A 21763-nucleotide genomic window follows, 5' to 3' on the forward strand; every position below is an offset into this window, starting at 1 on the left:
AGGTCCTGCAGTGCCCAGCTCAGAGACACCCCGCAGGCAGCAGCTACTGCAAACAGGTTTATTGACGGCTGTCAGCAGAAGGGGGTCAGGGAGGGGGGGCTACAGCGAGGAGGGGGGCAGAGCCCAGCCCCGCTGGCTGAGCCCAGCCATGCTGCCCCTCGCTGCTTCCCACCAGCACTCCCCTAGCAGCCTAATCTACAGCACCCCCCCCTCCAGCCCCCTCCCCTCCAGCCACCCATCACCACCCTCCCCACCACCTTGTGGTGCCCGGGGCATCTCCCCCCCCAACCCCGGGTATTGCTCGGCTATAAGCCCTGTCGTGCCCCCCCCCCCACCACCACCACCACCGCGTCCCACGGAGCCAGAGGGTGCTGGGGGAAGGGGGTGGCAGGGGGTGGCCGTGCAGGGACAAAGCGGAGTCCTGGCTGGGAGAGCCTCCGTGGGCGAGCGGGCGTGCGCGGTCCCCGGGCGCAGCAGCCTCAGAACACACCTGGGGAGACAAGCGGAGGGGGGGACACAACAGCACCCGTGAAACCCTCCTCGGCCCAGGGCTGGGAAGGCGCAGGGAGGGAGGGAGGAAGGTCGCAGGAGGAGGAAGAGTGCCAAGGCAGGACCACGGGCAATGGTGAGGGTGGGAACGCCTCTGAGCATCACTGAGGGTCACTGCTGCTGCGGGAAGCAGGGAGGGACAGTACCCCCAGGCCAAGGCCGGGGGGGGGAGAGAGGTGACAGTGCCCTGCAGGGTGTGCACGGCATAGGGAAGGGGGTGACCAGGCAGGGTCTGCAATGGGGAGGACAGAGGAGGAGGAAGGGGTACAGGCAGGAGCGACAGCATCCAGAGGGGAAGAGACAGACACAAGGCACCAAGCAGAGCCCACGTGCACACACCTCCTTGCGAGGAGGGAGAGCCCGACCCAGTACTCCCCAGCCTGGGCAGGGGCAGGCAGCAGCCAGGGAGGCACCAGCTGGAGCCCCTGCCCATCCGCAGGGCAGGCAGGGAGACAGGAGCAGGCAGAGCTGGGGCATGCCTGCCCGCGGGCACCCCACGCTTCCAGCAGCCGGGGCAGGGAACTGCCCCTCTTCCCGGGACCCCACCAAGGGCCCCTCTTCCAGCCACAACCCCCAACTCTGGCAGCCCCCCACCCCGGGGTGCCACCAGCCGCCCACCCACCTGAGCAGCAGCAAGGAGGCAGGGCAGGAAAGACCCCCTCCCTTGCTGGGGGAGGCAGGAGCCGAGCCCCAGGCAGCGAGACCCCACCCCTCCTTTCCTCTCCCTGTCCCTCGGTGGGGGGGGCACAACCCCAGGCCCACGCTCAGAGCAGGGGGCAGTGCCACTGCTTCGCTTTGGGGACAGGTTCGTGCCCCGCTGTGGCGGGGCTGCCGGCCCCCGGCGGTTCCCGCTCTGGGCCCCCCCGGGGACCATGGGCTCTGCGGGCAGAGGACGGGGTGCCGGGGCCGCCCCCCGGCACCGGCAGGGCACCGGGGCCATGCCCACCTGCTCGGTGGTGCCCCGCAGCCTCCATCTCGGAGAGGCTGTAGGCCATGGCCAGCTGCAAGTCCTCGTCCTCGTCCTCGCTGTCCGTGTAGAGGCAGACGGGCGAGGAGCTCGGGGGTCGGTGCGGGGCGGGCGGTGGGGGCGAGGGGGGCCGTGGGCTGGGGAAGGCTTGCTGCTCCCGCCGGCTCAGCTCCAGCCCCAGCGCCATGTCGTCAGGGACGCCTGTGGGGACAGGGGCAGGGGATGGGGCTTGTGTCCGCTCCAGCTCCCCAGAGCTCGCACCGGGCCCCAGCAACTCCTGCCCACCCCACCAATCCTTCAGGGCAGAGCCCCAAACCAGGGCCGACCAGGGCTCAGACCAAAACCAAGCCTGGAGGCAGCACCCCCCTGCCACCCCAAAGGAGGAGAAGGGTCCCCAAAGGGAAAAGGCGCCGGAAGGTGGCACTGCCAGACCCCACCAAGGCGGTCTGCGGTGCTGCTTCTCACCATCGATGTGGATTGACTTCAGCTCCCCGTCCTCCTCCACTTCCACCCGCTCCCGCCCGTTCTCGATAATCCTGCAGACAGACAGACAGACAGACGGATGGATGGACGGTCAAGGGCCAGGCAGCCAGAGCATCGCAGAGGCAAGCTGCAGGGTCCGAGGCCGCCGATGAGGGGGTCCGCAGAGGCGAGGTGGGCCGGCACTGCCCTCACCGCTTGGTGGTGATGCGCCTGCCATTAACGAAGGTGGTAGAGGTGGAGACGGAGCGGAAGCCCAGCCCTGCGTCGGCGCCGGAGCTGAATGACGAGGCGAAGAAATCTGGAGAAAGGAGTGACAAGGTCGGTGCCAGGGTGGGGGGCAAGAGGAAGGCAGGGGACAGACCCTGCGCAGGGGGACACGGTGTCCCGGGATGCCCCTGACGGGCAGGGGCTGGCAGCGTCTCCTACCTGAGGATCCTGGGAAGGAGGAAAAGAAGTGGCCTCCCCCGTGGTGCCGGGGACCAGGTCCTCGCAGCTCAGAGAAGGGCAGCATCTCATCTGGAAGGCAGGGCCTTCCCCATCAGCATTGGTCCCGTGGCTTGGCGAGCCAGGAGCAGGGCACTGCCGTGGGGACCCCTCGCCGGGGCCAGCTGTACACCCTGTTCCCAAGCCCAGCAGCTGCCCTGGGGCCAGAGAGGTGCCCCAGGGGCGGTTGCCGCCCCCCCCTCCCCGCACACACCAAAGAAGTCAGCGAAGGGGTCTCGCCCGCCAAAGAACTCCCGGAAGACGTCGTGAGCACTGCGGAAGGTGAAGGTGAATTCGGGGGCCCCGGCATCGGCCCTGGAGCCCCCTGGTCCTGCCAGAGGGAAGAAGCTCGGAGTTAAGTGGAGCCCTGGGTGGGAACACCCTGAAGGGCAGGGAGCCCCAGGGGGGCACAGACCCACACCAGGTCTTCAGACAGGGCTGTATCCAGACCTGCACTAACCCCCCCTGGCCCTGCTCACCCACTCACCTGCCCCCATGAGTCCGTCCTTGCCGTAACGGTCATAGACATCACGCTTCTGCTCTGGAAGGAGAAGAATGGGGGCTGCGGGGAAACCGGCTGCCAGGCATGGGCAGGAGGACTGATGCTTCCCCCAGCCAAGGAAGGTGCAGAACAGCAGGGAGCAAGAGGAGGGGGGTGGCACGAGCCCCCATCGCACCGACACTGCTCCCAAACCCAAGTCGGGGCATCAGGCGACGGTGCGCAAGCCTCAGCCCCACTGGGGAGACCTCATCCCGGAGGCCGGCACCCCAGCATCTTTCCCAAGAGCTGTTTGGGGGATGTGTGAGGAGGTAACTAAGCCCCACAAGCCAGGCTAAAGCTGGAGGGACCCGCTGCCTCCCAGGGATGTCCAGAGATGACACCCGGGTGAGCCCAGCAGCAGGACACCCCAGGGCGAGCAGCCCCAAGGGCAGGGGACCCACACGAGACTGCACCGTGGCCTCTTACTGTCCGACAGCACTTCGTACGCCTCGGCGATCTCCTTGAACCTTTGCTCGGCGTACTCCTTGTTGTCTGGGTTTTTATCCGGGTGCCATTTCAGCGCGGCCTTCCTGTACCTGCACAGATGGGCAATGATGGGCACGCAGCAGCCCTCGGGCAGCGGGGGCTCCTGTGCCAGGGACCCCGCTCTGAGCGCACGCCTCCAACTCTGTGGGCAGGGGCACCCCGAGCCTGCTTCACCCAGTGCCCTACAGCCTCAGGCATCAAACGGGAGCTTCCTGGACTGGTTCTGCCTCCCGATCAAATATTTGCAGCATGACCCCAGCGGTGCAGCCTGTGCTCACCTCAGCTGCCTGTGGCAGCGGCTCCAGACTATGCTCACAGGCTTGCTCCGGAGCCTTCCCGGGCTCCACTGCGGGCATGCAAGGACCAGAGGTTGCTGGGGGGTTCCTGGGGCCAGGCGAGCACAAGCAGCCCTTTCCTCCTGCCTGCAGCTAGCTGGGCTTAACCCAGGCTGCCCAGCTTCTCTCACCCACTCTTAGGAATCCCCCCCAGCAGAGACCTCTGCCCCCCACCCAGGCAAGCCACCAGTCCGCCCCTATTCCCCCCGGGTGATGCCTTTCCCCAGTGAGAGCAGCAAGACCTCGGCAGGGTGCCAGGCAGGAGCTGCAGGAGGCTCCGTCCACCCCCAGGGCTCCCCTGCAGCGCCTGGGGTGCAGCACACGACCTGCCAAACGGGGGCCCGGTCCGGTGCCGGGGGACACGCTGCTCCTCTCCCCTCGAGCTCCAGCCCCTTGACCCTGACGCCAGCAGAGCCCCCACGCCCCAGCTCTCTGCCATCCCCACACCCTCTGGCAGAGAGAGGGGACGCCTCCAAACACCAGCGGGACCCACCTCCTGCCTCCAGCCCCAGTTCTGGGCTGAGAGCGGGGACAAAGGGACCAAACCCCACCAAGAGATGCCTTTGTGCGGCAGTGAAGCCCAGCCCCGCTCTGGCCTCCGCACAAAGGAAACAAAGGCTGGATTGTCACCTCTGGAGCTGGGCCCTGTCCCCACTGGCCCCGCAGGGAGCCCTCGCCTCGCTGGCGCCCGGGAGTGGGGGGGGGTGGGGGGGCGAGGGTGGCTTGGGCCGCTCTACCCGGTGGGCAGGATCACGCCCGCCACACACTTACGCTTTCTTGATGTCGTCGGCGGTGGCATTGCGGCTCACCCCCAGCGCTTCGTAGTAGTCCACCATGACGTGTGGCTGTCCCGCGGGGTCACTGCGGGAGGGAAAGGCAACATCAGGGGCTCCGCAGGCACAGCCTGGCAGCGCCGGGTGCGAGGGACCAAGGGCGGGCTGCCCTGCCCTCCCCAGGCACCCGGGCCACCCCGCAGGTCCCCCGGAGAGCGGCTCAGGAGCAACCCCACGCACAGCTCCCCAGCACCCTGCCTGCACCTCGGCCACCTGGATGCAGGCACAGCCCCAGCCGGGGACCCATTACTGCTGCCGCGCCGCCGTCCCACCCGCATCACCCCAACTTGCCCAAGCAAGGGGACAAGGATCCTCGCTGCCGGCCCCCCTGGTCTGCCCTGCTCCCCTCCAGCTGCCCCAGCTCCCCTCCCGTCCCCCCCCCCCCGGGGGGCTCTGTCCTGGGGCGGGGAGGCAGCAGGAGCAGCCCGCTAAGGTGCTTAGCGGCTGGAGCGGATTAAGGGCTCAGCGGGGACCCTCCCCATCCCCGGCCATCCCGGGGCACTTCAACCGGCCGGCCCGCTCCGGATCGGGGACGGGAGCGAGATGCCGCCGCTCCAGCCCCACGCGAGCCCAGGGTACCGACCCCCCCCCCCCCCGCCCCATACTCGCCCCCCGCCCGCGCTGCCCGGGCGCAGCAGCTGACGGCGAGGGCGACGCTGGCACCGGCACCAGTACGGCACTGGGAGCGCGGCGGGGCGGTGCCGCCGGGGACCGCCCCCCCCCCGGCCCGGCTGTAAACACGGCGCTCCCGGGGCTGCCCGGCCCGGCACTGCTGCTGGAAGTTTCCGTTCCGCCCCCCCCCTCCCCGCCGCCCTCGCCGCCACCGGCGGGCGGCCCTGGGCTGCGGCCAGCGGATCTAGGCCAGCGGGAGGGGCGGGGGCGGCAGCACGGGAAGGGAACGCACCGGACCGGCTCCGCTCCGCTCCCCCCCCCCGCCGCCGTCCGCCGCTCCCCCCGCTGCCCCTTCGCGCCCCGCTCCCCCCGCACGTCCCCCCGATGCGGTGCCCACCTGAGTGCCGCAGCCGAGCCCTCCCCGCCCGCCCCGGGCCGCCCGCGGCCGGCGTCGCGCGTCCCCCCCCCCTCCCGGGCCGCCGCGGGGCCTGGAGGCGGGCTCCGCTGGCCGACGAGCGGCGGCTGCAGCCAACCGCGGCGCCGCCGCTTCGTGACGTCACGCGCTCGCCTTTCAGGCGGGTGAGGTCATAGGGAGGCGTGCTTGAGCGCGGCTTCGCCGCTGCCCGGCCCTCCTTTCCTCATCCCCGGCCCCGCAGCCCGGGAGGGACCCGGCCGGGGGCTCCTGCGCCCCGCCACCCCCCAGCCCAGCCCCGCCGTGCGCCGGCCGGGCATCCCCTGGGCGAGCCGCCCCCCCCCCCCGCCGTGGGGAAGCGTGGGACCCTCGAGGGCGGTGCGGGAAAACCAGGCGGCGGTGGGAGCGCCCGGCAGGGTCTGCCTGCCTCTGGCTGCGCTCTGGGCCCCCCAGCTCCGCTCCCGGCCTCCCGCCTGCAGGGGCTGCGTGTGTGCCCGGGGCAGCACCGGCGAGGGGGGCGGAGGGGGGGGGGGGCACTGACCTCGCTCGCTGGCCCCGGTGGTGCAGCCAGTGCTGCGAGCACACCGGGGCACGGCCACCGCCGCGGGGCAGCCCTCGGGTTCCGCTCGCCGCTGGCCTCCTGCCGAGTCAGCTGCCCGACTGGTTCCTGCAGGAAAGGCCAGCGGGAGGGGACAGCCGGGGTGACTCAGCGCTTTGCCCGGGCCGTCCCGCCGCGGGGGGGGGACGACGACGACACGAAGGGGTGCAGCCTGCCAGGCTGGGCACGGGTCCCTGCCAGGAGCCGGAGCTGCCTGGCAGCACTATGGCCCCGGCAAAGCGTCAGCAGCCCTGCGCCCTCCCCAGCCCTGCGCCCTCCCCAGCCCTGCGCCCTCCCCAGCCCTGCTCAGGCAAGAGAGGGGCCGGAGACAACGAGCCACCCCGAGCCCCAGGGTGCCCGGGCACCTGGAGCACCGGGGCTCAGGGGACAGCCACGCACCGGGAACTTTGATGTGGACTTTCCCTCTGCACGGCCCCTGCTCAGGCAGCCGCTGCGGAGGGGCTGTTCTCACCCATCCTCAGGGTCGTGGGCAGTCATAAGGCCACTCACCGACACCCGTGAACCCATCCTGGCCACAGAGATCATACTGTTCCCCCTTGCTGTCTGGATGGGAGAAGGAAGGAGCCTGGTCTCTCTGCAGGGCCAGAGCCTTTTGGACCCCCGCCACCCCTGCACTGCAGCTGGGATATCTTCCTTACCTCCCGTAAATCCCTAGCTGGGAAGCCTGGCAAACTTTCCCAGTGCCACTTTACCCGGCAGGCTGGGGAGACCTGGGTGTTGAAACAGGCCATCCCCAGCGCTCCTCAGGGACTGGTTTCAGGACAGCCATCCCCAAGAAGAGCCTTCCCCAGCCATGAGCAGTGGGCCTGGGTGAGCAGTGGGACGGGTGAAATGCCAAGGACGCTTCCTCTGCCAAGGAGCATCTCCTCTCCAAGGGATGGGACACCCATCCGCTGCTGTCAGACAGCACTTGATGATTTCCTTGAGCGACTGCTTGGAGTATTCCCTACTGCTGGGGATTTTTTCCTGGATGCCATTGCAGTGCTGCCCTCCTATACCTGCCCGCCCAGGAGCAGGGAGCGGGCTCTCTGGAGTGGCTTTCTCTGGCCAGGGTGCCCTCGCTGGCTGCCGGGGGCTCTGATTCGGCCCATCTGCCCAACAATGGGTGCAGGGCTGGCCCGGGCCCGGCTGGCACGGGCACTAGATGGAGCCACAGGCTGCTTCACAGGGACCCCATCCTGCTGGCTGGGAAGCCGAGGAGATGCCACCAGGACCTAGCCCTGTCTCGGCACCTTGCTTTCCTTTCCCTGGCTTTTGCAGCAGATGTGGGGACAAGGAGGCTCCAGAGCTGCCAGGTCTCAGCCCACTCGACGGGGAGGCCTCCGTGCTGGGAAAGGAGAGGAACCCACATGCTGGTCGCAACTCTGGAGCCAGGGCAACATATCGCTGCTGCCTTTATGGCATGTGTGTCACTCATCCATGAGATAAGGATATGCAGTGAGAAGGACTTACACCTCCCTCATGTCCTTATGGGAGAATGTGCAGAGTTGGGCAGTAGCCCACCACAGCGCTGGTAGCAGAGAGGACGTGGTGCCAACAACACCTTGCCCCCAGAGCTGCCACAATCACTCCCCTACTCAAACCAGTAAAGCCAGTCACCTTGCAGCAGCTGAAGAGAGGTAGCCCATCACCTCGCTGGTGCCTCGCATGGCACGTGCCTTCAGCCACGGCACCCTGCCCTCTTTTCCCTGCCCTTGCCTCCTAGGTCTGCCCGAAGTCCTGTTGCACCTAACCTGCCAGCCTGGCTCACACCAGCTTCAAAACCAGCACAGGCATCTTGAGTGTGTCTCAAGAAGACCCTTATTTCTTTACAAATTTTGGGGATCGCTGTGTTATGACCTGGTTTTAGCTTTCCAGGGTCACAAAAATGTTCATGAAATACTCTCGAGGCTTTCTGAGAAAAGAGCTTTTGGGTGAGTGAAGCAGGACCCCAAAGGACCAATTTTTTTTATCCTGGTTACCCAATCTCTTAGGAAGCCAACTGAATTGCATCATAAACTCGTGCTATATTATTATGCAAACCACATATTAAGAGAGATATTTTTTTCAGTGCTGCTCAACGTTTCATCTTTTGATTTCCTCCAGAGAACACAAACCCTGTCACAGCCTCCTCAAAACCAGCAATTACATACTGCAAAATCATATTCTTGGTGATTTTTGAACTGTGGAGTGATGTGCTTGGCGAGTCGCATGCCCACTGCTCCCCCCGTTGTACCCAGCCATCTCCCCTCCTCTTCTCCCTGCTCCCCAAGGGAAGGTCCCAGCTCTGGGGCAGCCATGTGGAGATGCAGCAGGGAGGGAGCAGGAGCTGAAGCTAGTGGGACAAGATGAGAAGTGGTTGAGCAGAGCGAGGCAGGCTCCCGGCTGCCATTTCTGTGCCACCTTCATCTGCCTGCCCTCTCCCAAGAGAGACAATGGCAGCGGCCATGGCCGTGTTCCCCATCTCCGGGCATGGCCACAGGGTCAGTGCAGCCCCCAGAAAAGGGATCAGTGGGAGCAGTGTGTTTGTTCACCTCTGGAAGGGCTACACCAGGGTGGGGACCCCTGAGCATGCTGGGGACATCACTTGAGAGGGGCATGCATTTTAAAGGTCTGTATTCATTCCTTTACCCCCACTCCTGCTGTCTCATCTGAACAGCCCTGCCCAATTTCTCCACACCCTCGTGTTTTTGATGCTCTTCGTGCTTGTCTCGATGGCCGTGCTCTCAGCCTCCTGCCCAAGCTGCTCTATTCTCATCCCAGCTGGCTTTTCTAGAATTGCGCCTTCTAGGAGCTGGGGAGTATCCAGAGAGGCAAAGTCATCTGGCTGCTTTTAGTCAGTGTAGCAGGACAGAGAAGTGAGAAACAGCAAAGTTGGGGTGACTTTCGTTCAAGCAGGGCAATGACTTTGGGCTGGATTCACAGACACAGGCTGCGCATCCCAGGCACCGCCCCACGGGAGTGCTCGCCTGTGCTGATGCCAGGGCTGCTGCCCCAGCCAAAACCCAGGCAAAAGCAAGGTGCTTGCAGATTTTAAATCAACAGAGTCAGAGGCTGGCGGAGGTGGCAGAAGCCCGTGACTAAACAGGTTATGCACAACAGGCACACGCACGGGCCCAGGCAGCAGCTGATTTTCGCAGCAGCAAGGGGCTTCACCCCATCCCTGGCACGTGGCTGGGAACAGGGTGGGCTGCAGAGCCTGGATAATCCTGTGATGTTCGGGAGCAGGGCACCCACACCCACCCGTGTGGATCTGACCCCAAGGGAAGGGAGATTGGGGGTGATGAAAGGACTGATACTGCAAAACCTGATTCCAAATGTTGGGGGGCCCTTCAGCCACAGAGGGAAGCAAAAGCTGCAGCTGACACAGGACAGGAAGGGATTTCGTTGCAAAGCAAAACCTGATTTCACTCATGCACACCAACACACCCATGCCCACGGGCTCCCAAGCACCAAGACCCTTGTATCCAGCTGGCTTGGCCAAGATTTCCTGCAGTGCCTGGTAGGACTGGGGTCACCGTCTGCCTGGTCCTCACCATGCCCTCCAGCTACGTGCCCAGCCTTGGCCTGTTGCCTTCATGCTAGGCATGGCTCAAAGGCAAAAAACAGCCAAGCAGGGTGAAATGAAAAAGGAGATGGGACGACTGCATTTGCATTAGAAGAAAACAAGAAAAAACACAAAAGAATGCCAGTAAGCAACCTTCTGCTGTTTTCCATAGCCATTGGTGCCTAAATACCAGTGCAATGCTGTGGATGCAATGGAGAAGGCTGTAATTTGGGTGGCCGTCTGTAACAAACCAGCATGTAAAGCATCACCTGCTAAAACTGATATTTTCAATTCATCAGGCCTACACTGGGAATATTAATGGTCCTGAGGGTCTTACTGAGCCACTAATTTTTAACAGAGCCAAAGCACTGAAGGACAGAAATCACTCCAATTGTTAAGAGAATAAACTGGTTGACCCAGAAAACTCTAGATTACTGATAATACCAGAAAAAAATAACAGAAGAATTAATTTTGATTCCGTCAGCAAAGAACTAAAGACCTTAAAATACATGTAATACCGATCAGACTTGTCTCAGGGAAGGCAGGTATTGCTATGCAAACTTGTCATCACTTTTCAGCACGATTACATGTGCTGAATTACATTACGTCTGGCTGATTCAGATCAACACCGCTGGCATGACATCCTTACTTGGAAGCTGGCAGGAGATAATGATAACAGCATTCGCATAAATCACGATACTGCCGCAGAGAGGGATGGAATAATCTGTTTTCCACATCAACAGAAGAAGGAGGCACATAGCTGCTGCCGCAGGTCTTTCCAGATCTACTTTTTGTGTTGTCCCAGAATATTTACCTCAGCATGCCAAGTCAGCCTGCTTATATTCCTGCATTGCTAAGGACACACCAAATGCATCAATAGCAAACGTGTGCTTGTCAGCAGGAGCAGTACCGCTGGGGGCCTTTGTAGTAGGGATCCCCAGGCATGGGTGCAAGGTCCACAGTGATAAGAAGTGTTTACCAGAAAAATTGGGGATAATGCTAAGCTAGTAGTGCTAGTGATTAGTTACATTAGTTACTGATTAGTCACAGTAGCTAGTGAGGGGGACAATTAACTAGTAGGGGTGGTTTAGAATTGTCCGATTAAAAGGCCCCGTTGCAGCAAAATTTGCTTTAATGCAGCAAAATTTGCTTTAATACAGTGAAATGCAAAGTAATTCATTTGGGAATTTGGAGGAAGCGGCAACCTTATCACCTATCACTCTGCAAATCCACTTGTCACCCTCAAACTTTATCAGTGGTAATCTGGGATTCATTTCAAGACCATTGATTAAAGCACCGAAGCCAGCGGTGCCTGGCAGGGATCCCCGCAGCAGCCCGGCAGCCCTTTGCTGATGATTCCCCATCACCGTCCAGCACTTGGGTACCCCAGCCTGCCTTGCCAGGCACCGCACCGACACTGCTGCTCGTTACCCGGGACCCCCTCTGCACTACAAGCCGGTTACATCTCTGCCTTTGCCCTGAGCAGACCTGTCATCTCAAGAATCGACACCAGACTTGTTTGGTGAGGTGGGTTTTCCATGGTTAATTGACACCTGGTAAGGATGCTGAGGGTCCCCCAAAACGTGCAGAAGCCCTCGGTACCCGGCTCTTGCCAGACTCTGCATCCCTCTGCCTGGGAGGTGGTAAAGCCCTCCTGGCTGTGGCCAGTGCAAGGCTATTAAATGGCAGAGCGAGAGCCATACCGTCCCAGGGAAGGGCACAGCCGCCCCGGTGTGCACAGGGCACCTGGGGATGGCTCGTCCTAATGAGGAGGGCCACATTAGGCATGGGACCTCAGCAAACCGGGGCTCCTGAGCCTTTACAACAGGGAAATCCTGCAGAATAGCTGCTGGTTTACATGCACAGCCCCTCACCATCTGAGTTAACTCTGCCTCGGAGCTCTCAGGGATGTGTTCGAGCCAGGCATCCTCAGGATGGCTGTCGAACGCAAGGTCTCAGCCCAGTGACCCAAAGCCACCAGCTCACGGAGCCCGGGGCTCTGGGAGGAGCGGGGAGCCCAGCCCTGGTTTCACATACCACACTCTCTCCACACACAAACAGCTCCAGGCTGGAGCACCCTGGGAGCCATTGCCCAGCTGGGTTATTAAATGCATCTTTTATCTCATTAGCCGTTTCCCTCTGACATCCACCAGTGCTTGGCCGGCCGCCAGCACCTCCTTTCCGCTTTTAATGACTCTACAGCAATCCCCGAGACTCCGGCCTAGTTTGTCCAGGCCCAGCTCTGCTCTCAGCGTGCCCTTGGGCCAGCAAGCTGTTTGCATTACGTACAACCCGCTTCCACCCGCAAAACCCCCACCTCGCACACATCCGTCCAGCCATCGGAGGCTCAACTGCTCCCCACAGACGGGAGCAGAGAAGAGCCGTCGGCGAGATGCTCCTGCACCAGGGATTGTTTGCTTTCCCAGGGGATGTTGGACTTGCCTGCCTGGCAGCGGTTTATCTACCTCAAGGGAGTGGGTGCATCTGCAGAGCCACCCAGCGTGAATCTGCCTTGTCCCCTCTGCTGCCCAGGGGCTGGGGGCTCAGCCACGGTCCGGCAGACGAGGCGTGCACTCCTGGGAGCGGGGGAAGCGGTCGCTGCCTCTTGCCCCATCGCTGCCAGCTCACACAAGCACGCTCCGCAGCATTGCAACAGAGCTGACCACAGCTTTGTTGCAGTTCCTGAGAACTTGTAAGACAGGAAGGCCTACAAGGCCAGGGATGGAGACTGACTCATCACCGTGCCTACGGTCCTGCCTGGGGCATGCAGAGTCCCTCCAGCCTGATGGGGTAACCCGTGCCCCTCCAGGAGCTCCTACCAACACCCAGCTGTGCAGAATTCATTGCACTTCTGCTTCCAGCTATTCCTGCACTGCCTCTGCCACTGCCAGCTCCAAGAGCTGCTGGAGAAGAGGAAAAGCAGCAGTGGTCCTTCCACACAGCCCGCCAGCGCTGCACACCGGCATCCCTTGAGAGCATGAGGACACCTCACCAGGCTCAGCTCCTCCATCACGGGCCTGGAAGCAGCTTGTTCACACCAGGCATGCTCAGAGCCCTGACATGAAGTCACTGCAATTAGACAGCTGCAGTTTTATTTTGCTCCCGTGGGTGTGTAGCTGCCTTTCCCAGGACGTGAAGAAAGGCGGATGACACTGGCAGCCAGGGAGGCTGACTCTGAGCCAGGGAGGCTGCTCACCCAGCGCTGCTGTGCCTGGAAAAGAGCTAGTCCCAACTCGTCTGCCGGTCCCTTTTAGTCCTGCACGTTAGGGCTCAGCATGCGTGTGGGGCTGCCTGCGTCCCTGGGAGTGCCTCCCTACTCTTGCCACTGCCCAGTGATTCAGGGCTTAGGACCGTAGTGAGATCTGGAATTAGCTTTATTGTTCCTGTAACGCGGCACACGCTCCGGGCAATGCAGCAGGCGTTGCACAATTGACTTCATTTTATCTGAACCAGCAATTACGCTGTTGTTGCTCAGCTCCAGCAGAGAGGACTTCTGTCAGATCACTACCGTAGGTCTTCAGGAGTAAATGCCACAGGTGGGTTATTGAAGATGTCCACTGATGAAGATCCCTTGATCCTGAGACAATCATGCTTCACTACCCTTACTGCTAGCAAGCCTTAAACTTGCATCTTCTTGCCCTGAACATGCAGAAGAGTTAATCCCCTTCCTATCTGCATCTGCCTTAAACATATTTTAAGGCCTTTATTGAGTCTCTGCTTGGTCTTCTAGATAGTCCCCATTCTTTCAGCCTTCCACTGCAGCCCATGGTGTCTACCCTTCCAGTCACCCTCGTTTCTCATCTCAGATCATCTCTATCTACTCCAGACAAAAGATGAGGTGCTCAGAGGGCCCTTTCTGACCTTAACAAGGCATGAATATCTCAAGGAATGGCAAAGGGAGCATTTTCTGCCCATCTCCATGCTGTGCTAGAACATTTCAGGGTGGCAAAGTATGTCCCAAATGCTGTCATGCTAGAACTGCAGCAGCAATCAGACATACGGTGCCGGGCCCATCACCAGGAGCAAGCTTTAGGGTGCTTTAGGGACCCTGCACAATGGCTCGCTGGGATACTACTGGAGCAGTTAGCATCACAAGGGACTTGCTTGAAGTCACAACGTCTGCAAGATGCAGTCAAGCCCCGTGCTTTCAACAGACACGTTAGTTTCACCAGCCAATGTTGCCCGCCCTGTGTTAACGCAGAGGTGCCTTTCTGCTTTGAGAAGGTTATCATCATGACTCACCCTGCAGCAGAGCATCGCTGGCTCTCTGGGCTTACGAGCCCAGCAGCTGGGTTTGCTGCCGGTATCCTCGGCCAAGCAGTAGGCAGTGATTGGCCATATGGGGCTCTGGGAACTGTTGAACTGAAAGAGCTCCTTCCTGCCTGGTTGCTCCTGGGCTCAGGGCCCTGCCATATCATCCAGTGCAGCCACTGCTGGAGAGCAAACTGCACAGGGCACTGATGGGCTGGAGACGTAGCCCGGCTCCTCCACCTCCCCGCTGAACCACGCTGCTAAGAGGATTATGGGCAGAGCAACTGTGCAAGGATGGAGTGAGGGGTAAGCAGAGCAGGCACAGATGCAACCCCTTTGGGAAGCTCCTGGCTGAGGTTAAAGATGCAGACAGGAGCCCATGTTCCTGAAGCACCCCTCATCAGCTGGTGCTTGCCTTGTGCCCCCCCCCAAGCTAGTCTTAAAGTGGAGTGCACTGGGCTTCCTCCCCAAACCCATAGCACAGCTGTGGTCTCTTCTACCTTCCCAAGACAGCCGTGACCCCAAACTGCTCTGTGACACTGCTTGCTCTGCCTGGAACAGCCTGGGTGGAGCTGAGGTCTGAAAAGTGGGAGCAATAGTTTGGGGAACTGGGGTGTGGATGGGATGTACCAGGCTGGGTTCTGAATGGGTCATCTCCTCCCCAGTTTCAGCTCTGGGTGCTTTTAGGCGTGGCAGACTTTAGCATGCTTCTGGAAGAGAGCTGTCTGAGAGGCTTTGTTTGAGTAACTGCAAGCAGTGGTTCCTGTACCAGCAGGTACCTGTCCGAGAGCTGGCTGATCTCCTGGGCCCCGTGGGCAGCGGCAAGCAGGGGTTTCCTCTGCAGCATGCAGGGCTCTGCCCCTGGAGTATCTTCGATCTGTTTTTCCCATTCTTCTGTCAAGAGATGGTTGAATTCTGACTCACTAGCCTAAAATCTCCCTTGCTTTTTGTACCTGTCTGGGCACTGGTGCAGGGTCTAACTTTGTTCTGAGCAATGACGAAAATGTTTCCCGAGCAATTGTTGTAACCTTGTGATTTCTGATGTGGTCTGAAAACATTTGCAGGGTCTTCTTGGGCATGTGGGTAACATCTCTGTGAGAGAGGGGTCGCCTCGGGACGAATCTTCTTCCAGCCAGGGTGAGCTCAGCCTCCGCTGTGTGCTTGCAGGCTGCTGCTACCAGCATCTGCCAGGCTGCTGAGCAGTCAGGCACTGACAAGATGCAGCCGATTGGTGCTCCCTGGATTTAGCCAGCTGTTCTTAAGCATTTCAAAAAAGCTTAGACATCTGTTTGGGCTTTTCAGATCAGAGGTACATGGAGATGCGTAGCTCTGAATGACTCATGGCTCTCTTGTCAGTCATTGCTGCCCTGCTTGTTCAACATAACAGCATCTTGAGTGGTTATTTTCACTGTGAACATGCATTTGCAGCAATGATGAATGAGGGACATTTCACCCTCAGCTATCTACCAGAATGGTATATAAACAGATCCAGGCATCTCCTGGAGAAATATCACATCATTTTACACCCTGAGGTGCCACCAGATTGTCATACAAATCTTCTGAAATTGGGTGAACCCCACAAACCTTGTGTGGCCACCTGAAATGCTGCTCACTGCCTAGCTCCAAAGCTTGTCCTTCCAACCACTGCTGCAAAGCATTCATGCTATAAACACCCCAGAATTAATTTGCACTGTGGAAGTAAAGAGGGTGCTAGGAGATATCCAGTCAAAAGTGACACCTTGGCGTCCAGCACACATTTCAGCGAGCCCCTTGGCAAAGATTTTCAGGAGGAAAGATGATCCCATTGCTCCTTTTCACACAATTTAACTTCTGAGGCTCAAATTTTGATGCCTCAGTGCTACAAATTACTCTCTCACTCTCATGGACTGTCTGCATCAGCATGGTCCGTGTTATCTAGTGATCTCTGAGGTCACTCAAAGGACATTTATACCACGGGGAGGAGTTTAGGGATTTCCAGAGTTATTTTCCAGAGTCACCACAGCATCCTGTCCAGGTTCAGCAGCACTCACAACCTGAGGCATCTCTGTGGAGAAAAAAAAAATTCCCACCAGGTTGATTAAATCCACTCTGATTGTTTGGCTCAGCCATTTCTGCAGGTCTCAAAAATGTGTTGCTTAGACACCAGCACAGTCTTCACAGCAGTACTGCTGCTTTCAGTCACTTTACACGTGTTCATCAGTGAAGGTGACACTTTCCAGGTGACTCAGGCACAAAGAAAGGCTATTGTGGGTGGATAATTTAGGTCCAGCTTCCAACTTTCAGAGCGAGCTGAGAGATGACAGCGCCTTTCAGCAAAAACTCATTAAGTCAGAGGGCTCAGGCAGAGGCAGGGCTGGTTCTGCACTGCAGTGGATGCTGCAAGCATTTTGGAGGGGGGAGGAAAGGATGGACACATTATTCATTGTAGCAAAGCCAGACATCAGTGAAGTCACTGCAGAGAGACCCCCTTCGAGGTGCTCCAAGCTCTCCTCATCCCCAGTCATTTCATAAAGCTTTGTGAAATCAGATCAAAACCAGGAGGTAAAGCAGAGTCAGGCTGGAGAAGGAGGAGCCCATCGGCAGGCAGGGCTTTCAGACACAGTGCTGGGGCACAACCGTCCTTAAGGGGCTTGCAGCAAAGGACAGAATGGAGTTTTCCTGCTTTTTCCTCACCGATCTCCACAGAGGCTGGGAAAGCTTGTGCTTGCCTCTGAAGTGTTTCTCCCGGGTGTTGCTCAAGGACCTTGAGCGGCTGGCAGAGACCCAGCTCTGTGCTCACCCAGGGATCACATCAGCGCCTACACCCACCAGGAGGGAAGACCTGAGCCAGGTTCTTTGCTGCTTTTCCTTCCTCAGCTCCCAAAGTCTCTCCCGGTTAATGCCTGGATGGTGCCTCGCACCAGCAGGACACCCACCAAGAAGGTGCCATCTCTGCCCCTCAGCGGAAGCCCCTCTGCCAAGACCGGCAAGCGTAGTAAGACCAACCCTTATGCCCCCCATGCCCGTCCCCCGAGGGAACTCCCGGGTCTCCCGTGGCCCCTGCGAGGCAGGGAGCGGGGGGTCCGGGGGGGTGCTGCTCCTCGGTGACTCCACCAATGCACCCAGCCGGCTGCCGGACAGCAGAGCCGCATCTATGCAAAAGTATGCAAATACGCTCAACGCACGCAAATTTATGCAAACGCGCGGACCCGTCCCGGGCGGGGCGGCCCGCCCCAGAGCGCCGGTGCCGCCCCCGGTATAAGGCGGCGGCGGCGCGGCCGTCCCGACCGTGCGGAGCTGCTGCAGCCCGGGGAGAGGCAGGTCGTGCGGCGGCGGCATCATGGTGAGTGCCGGCCCCGGGCTGCCCCCTCCCTCCGGTCCCGAGGGTGGCCCCAGGAGTGGGGGGGAACCCCGGCGGCGCCCTCCCCGGAGCAGGCTGCGACCCCCATAGCTTCACGGGGGGGGCTCCCCTGGGAGCCCAGGGGTGCGGGCGATGAGAGTAGCCTCTGTGCTTGCCCTGCCTCTGCCTGGCTTCAGCCCTTTCTGAGCTGCTCCCTCCCCGGCACTCAGCAGCCTCCCTCCTTTGAGCATCCCCCTTGCACCCGTCTGACATGTCCAAGGCCAGGAGGCCACTAGCCAAACCCGGCCGTGTGCGGAGACTGGCGTTTGGGCTGACCCTCTCGCCTCTCCTCCCTTTTAATAGCCACGGTTCCTGCCCGTGTCCCCTGGTAACACCTCCGGCTGGGGGGAGCCCAGTCTGCCAGCCCCCCATGCTGCAGACCCACAGCTGAGCCCCGGGAGCAAGCTGTGGCTTCACCCACTGCCCCGCACCTCGGGTGCCAGGGTCCGACCCATGGGTGGGCATCGCTGTGGGTGAGCCTCCGGGCTGCCCTGCTGCCGTGGTCCTGCTGCGAGCTCTGGCCCCTGAGCTGTCTGGCTGCTCTGGAGAGTAGCCCAGCCCCAGGGTGCCCAGGCACACTCCCTGCTGCCCCGCGGGGCTGTGCTCCCTGCCCTTCCTGAGCCAGACCTTGCCGCGAAGAAGGCGGTCTGCCAGCTGGTGACCAGCAGTGCTGCGTCCCTGGTGCTGCTGGGCTTTGCCCAGCCTGCTGTCAAGGCTGGGTCCCACAAAGTCAGTCCTGGCTGCTGCATGTTGGTGGGATGAAGTGTGGTGGCCAGCATAACCCTCTGCCCTCCGCTCTGATTTGCAAGGTCCTTGGCCAGGGAGGAGTCCTTTCTCGTCTCTTCTTTCTTGTGGTCATCCAGAGGTGCTTGCAGCTGTGTCAAGTGCTTGCTGTGCACTTCTGCTGAGGGTCCTGGAGCTTCCTCAGGACTTACTGTTGGCTCCTTGTGTTACAAAACCTGTATGAACCTGCTGGGAGGGATAAGTAGGGTGTCACTTTGCTGCCCCTTGCACCTCAGCTTTGGGAAAGGTGGGGAGATGAAATTCTGCCTCTCACCATGGCTATCAAGGGCTTATTTTTCTGTCATCCCTCACTGTCACTGCTGCCTCTGAAATGCAGCGCCGAAAGCACCCTAGATGCAGAGAGCCAGGACTTGCTGTAACCTGTGCAACTTCCTCGGACGGCCGTCGTTGCCGTGCTCCTGAGCGCAAAATGGCTGGCTCCACCGGCTTCCTGCCAGCTGAATCACTGTGGGGCACCCATGGCTCTGGAAATCCGGTTTGGTTTGGATGCTCCTCTGCCTCAGTCGTGCCTGATGACGTATCCAAGTCCTTGGCAACAGCAGGGCTGAGGCACTGAATATTTTGGTTCTTGGTGAAAGGGCTGCAGGCTCCGGGGTGCCTCACCTGGAGGGAGCAAGACTGCAGAGCCCACCTCAGCCTGGCCTCCCCTGAGGGACCCGAGGCTGCCCTTGAAGCCCTGAGCTAGAGGACCCTCCCACCTCAGCCCTTTGGTTCAGTTAAGTGCAACTAATGCTTCCTCCTCCTCCAGAGCTAATTTAGGGAAGCTGAGCCTCAGAGCACGGCAACTGTTCACTGCTGCAAATCCCCCGCCTTGCTGGGCACCCATCCTCAGTGCCGTCAGCTCCAAGCACCCGGGTGATGCTTTGTCACGCCAGTAGCAATAGAGGCCATGCCAGCTGCTGCAGGGCCCCAGCCCTTAAGCCAAGTGGGTGTTTGGGCAATGGAGAAGATGCTCCCTGGGTGCTTCCCAGGGCTGTGGGAGAGGCAGTCTGGGGAACGTGCTGGCCTGGTGTCCTGGGCTCCAGCAGATGGGTCTCCATCTTCCCTGGACCCCTGAGGTGGGCAGTCCAGTGATGGGAGGCAGAGCACCAGATTTGGGAGAGGGCAGCAGACTGGGATGGACACAAGGCACCCAGGCTATAGCGCAGTGTGGCTCAAACAAGCCGACAAGGGCCTGGGCTGTCCTGCCTGGGTTGTGCACCACCTGCAGCAATTGCGTTTGTGGTCCCGACTGGGATCTGACCCTGCCTCCCCCTCCCCAGCGTGAGTGCATCTCCGTCCACGTCGGCCAGGCCGGCGTCCAGATGGGCAACACCTGCTGGGAGCTGTACTGCCTGGAGCACGGCATCCAGCCCGACGGGCAGATGCCCAGCGACAAAACCATCGGTGGAGGGGACGACTCTTTCACCACCTTCTTCTGCGAGACTGGGGCTGGGAAGCATGTCCCACGGGCCATCTTCGTGGACCTGGAGCCCACCGTGATTGGTGAGTGTACCTCAGTTGGGCAGTGACGATGGTCACTATCTCTGGGAACAACCCACTGCAGGACAGTCCCTAGGGTGACTCCTGCCACGTTACCCCTGGGCGAGTTGGAAAATCTCTGACATTGTGCCAACCTCTCCTAGACGAGGTTCGGGGAGGAGTCTACCGCCAGCTCTTCCACCCTGAACAGATGATCACTGGCAAGGAGGATGCTGCCAACAACTACGCCCGTGGGCACTACACCATCGGCAAAGAGATCATCGACCAAGTGCTGGACAGGATCCGGAAGCTGGTAGGTGACCGCAGAGGGGGGACGTGTCCCCCTGGGCTGGGCTCCAGCATCACGCTGGGGGTGGGAGCATGGGGGGAGTGCCGCTGTGCCCTGGGAAGGATCTGTGGCTGCCCAAGCAAAAGTTTGAAACTTCCCTCCAGCAAAGTCAGTGCTTGGAGGAATCTTACTTGGCTCTCTCTCTGCAGGCTGACCAGTGCACAGGCCTCCAGGGATTCCTCGTGTTTCGTAGTTTCGGAGGGGGCACTGGCTCTGGATTCACCTCCTTGTTGATGGAGCGACTCTCCGTTGACTATGGCAAGAAGTCCAAGCTGGAGTTCTCCATCTACCCTGCACCACAGGTCTCCACCGCTGTGGTGGAGCCCTACAACTCCATTCTCACCACACACAGCACATTGGAGCACTCGGACTGCGCCTTTATGGTGGACAATGAAGCCATCTACGACATCTGCCGCAGGAACCTGGACATCGAGCGCCCAACCTACACCAACTTGAACAGACTCATCAGCCAGGTTGTCTCATCCATCACAGCATCGCTGCGGTTTGACGGGGCCCTGAATGTTGACCTGACCGAGTTCCAGACCAACTTGGTGCCCTACCCTCGCATCCACTTCCCCCTGGCCACCTATGCTCCAGTGGTTTCGGCTGAGAGAGCTTATCACGAGCAGCTGTCGGTGGCCGAGATCACCAACTCCTGCTTTGAGCCAGCCAACCAGATGGTGAAGTGCGACCCTCGCCACGGCAAGTACATGGCCTGCTGCCTGCTGTACCGCGGGGACGTGGTGCCCAAGGACGTCAACGCTGCCATCGCCACCATCAAGACCAAGCGCAGCATCCAGTTTGTGGACTGGTGCCCCACGGGCTTCAAGGTGGGCATCAACTACCAGCCCCCCACGGTGGTGCCGGGGGGGGACCTGGCCAAGGTGCAGCGCGCCGTCTGCATGCTGAGCAACACCACGGCCATCGCTGAGGCCTGGGCTCGCCTGGACCACAAGTTCGACCTGATGTACGCCAAGCGAGCCTTTGTGCACTGGTACGTGGGCGAGGGCATGGAGGAAGGGGAGTTCTCCGAGGCGCGGGAAGACATGGCCGCTCTGGAGAAGGATTACGAGGAGGTGGGCCTGGACTCCTACGAGGATGAAGAGGAGGGCGAGGAGTAGAGAAGGGCCTGGCAAAAAGGACTGTGCTCCTTCCCTGTGTTAGCTGCAGAAACCCTTTGCAATAAACCATTTCAGAGCCTCTGTGTCTCCCACTAACCCCCCAGCTGTATCGGTTTCTTGCCAGGTCAGGTGTGTGGCGAGTGCTTCAGCTCTGCTGCTGGTGCTGCTATGCATTCTCCCAGTGCTCTGCTCCAGCTCCAGCTTGCTCCCCACATAGGTAAGAGCCCTGTACCTGGGGGTTATGGCCAGGACACATGGCGTGCTCTGGGAAAGTGCCCAAGGATGTCCATCAAAGGGACCTGAGGAGTGCTGATGATGTGATGGGAGAAGCACCTAGCTCAGGCATAGGGTCCTCTGTCTGGGAGCATCTCTGCCCACTCCCTGCCTGGCTGTGCCAGTGCTCTGCCATCACCCTGGGACACATTGCCCCACTCTGCCTGCCCCAGCTTGTCTTCTGCATTGGCCCTGTGCTGAGCCCTCTCCCTGCCCTGCCTGGCAGCGAGAAGTCCAAACACCAGCTCCCGGCTCCAGCTGCAGACTGGAGATTTCTGT

General features: G+C 60.5%; 2 protein-coding genes across 4 annotated transcripts; one reads left to right on the plus strand and one right to left on the minus strand.

Moving 5' to 3' along the window:
• Positions 1–44: 44 nt before the first annotated feature.
• DNAJB2 (DnaJ heat shock protein family (Hsp40) member B2) lies at positions 45–6397 on the minus strand. 3 transcript variants are annotated; one of them, XM_075028617.1, is made up of 10 exons: positions 5687–5803; positions 4616–4705; positions 3450–3559; positions 2970–3023; positions 2697–2813; positions 2426–2515; positions 2192–2297; positions 1982–2052; positions 1496–1717; positions 45–490 (listed from the first exon to the last, which is right to left on the minus strand). In XM_075028617.1, the coding sequence occupies exons 2-10, from the start codon at positions 4678–4680 to the stop codon at positions 480–482; spliced, it is 846 nt and encodes a 281-aa protein (XP_074884718.1). In that variant the 5' UTR covers positions 4681–4705; positions 5687–5803; the 3' UTR covers positions 45–479. The 3 variants fall into 3 exon arrangements, with proteins under 3 accessions (XP_074884718.1, XP_074884717.1, XP_074884715.1); XM_075028616.1 differs by lacking the exons at positions 45–490; positions 5687–5803 and adding an exon at positions 6243–6397 and having other exon boundaries at positions 497–1717; XM_075028614.1 differs by lacking the exon at positions 45–490 and having other exon boundaries at positions 497–1717; positions 5687–5811.
• Positions 6398–17367: 10970 nt separating this feature from the next.
• On the plus strand, positions 17368–21307 carry LOC142031344 (tubulin alpha-5 chain-like). Its single transcript, XM_075028618.1, has 4 exons — positions 17368–17419; positions 19543–19765; positions 19906–20054; positions 20240–21307. Exons 1-4 carry the CDS (start codon positions 17417–17419, stop codon positions 21209–21211), a joined length of 1347 nt encoding a protein of 448 aa, XP_074884719.1. The 5' UTR covers positions 17368–17416; the 3' UTR covers positions 21212–21307.
• Positions 21308–21763: the final 456 nt, after the last annotated feature.

This window comes from Buteo buteo, chromosome 5, assembly GCF_964188355.1.
Source record: "Buteo buteo chromosome 5, bButBut1.hap1.1, whole genome shotgun sequence".
NCBI lineage: Eukaryota > Metazoa > Chordata > Aves > Accipitriformes > Accipitridae > Buteo > Buteo buteo.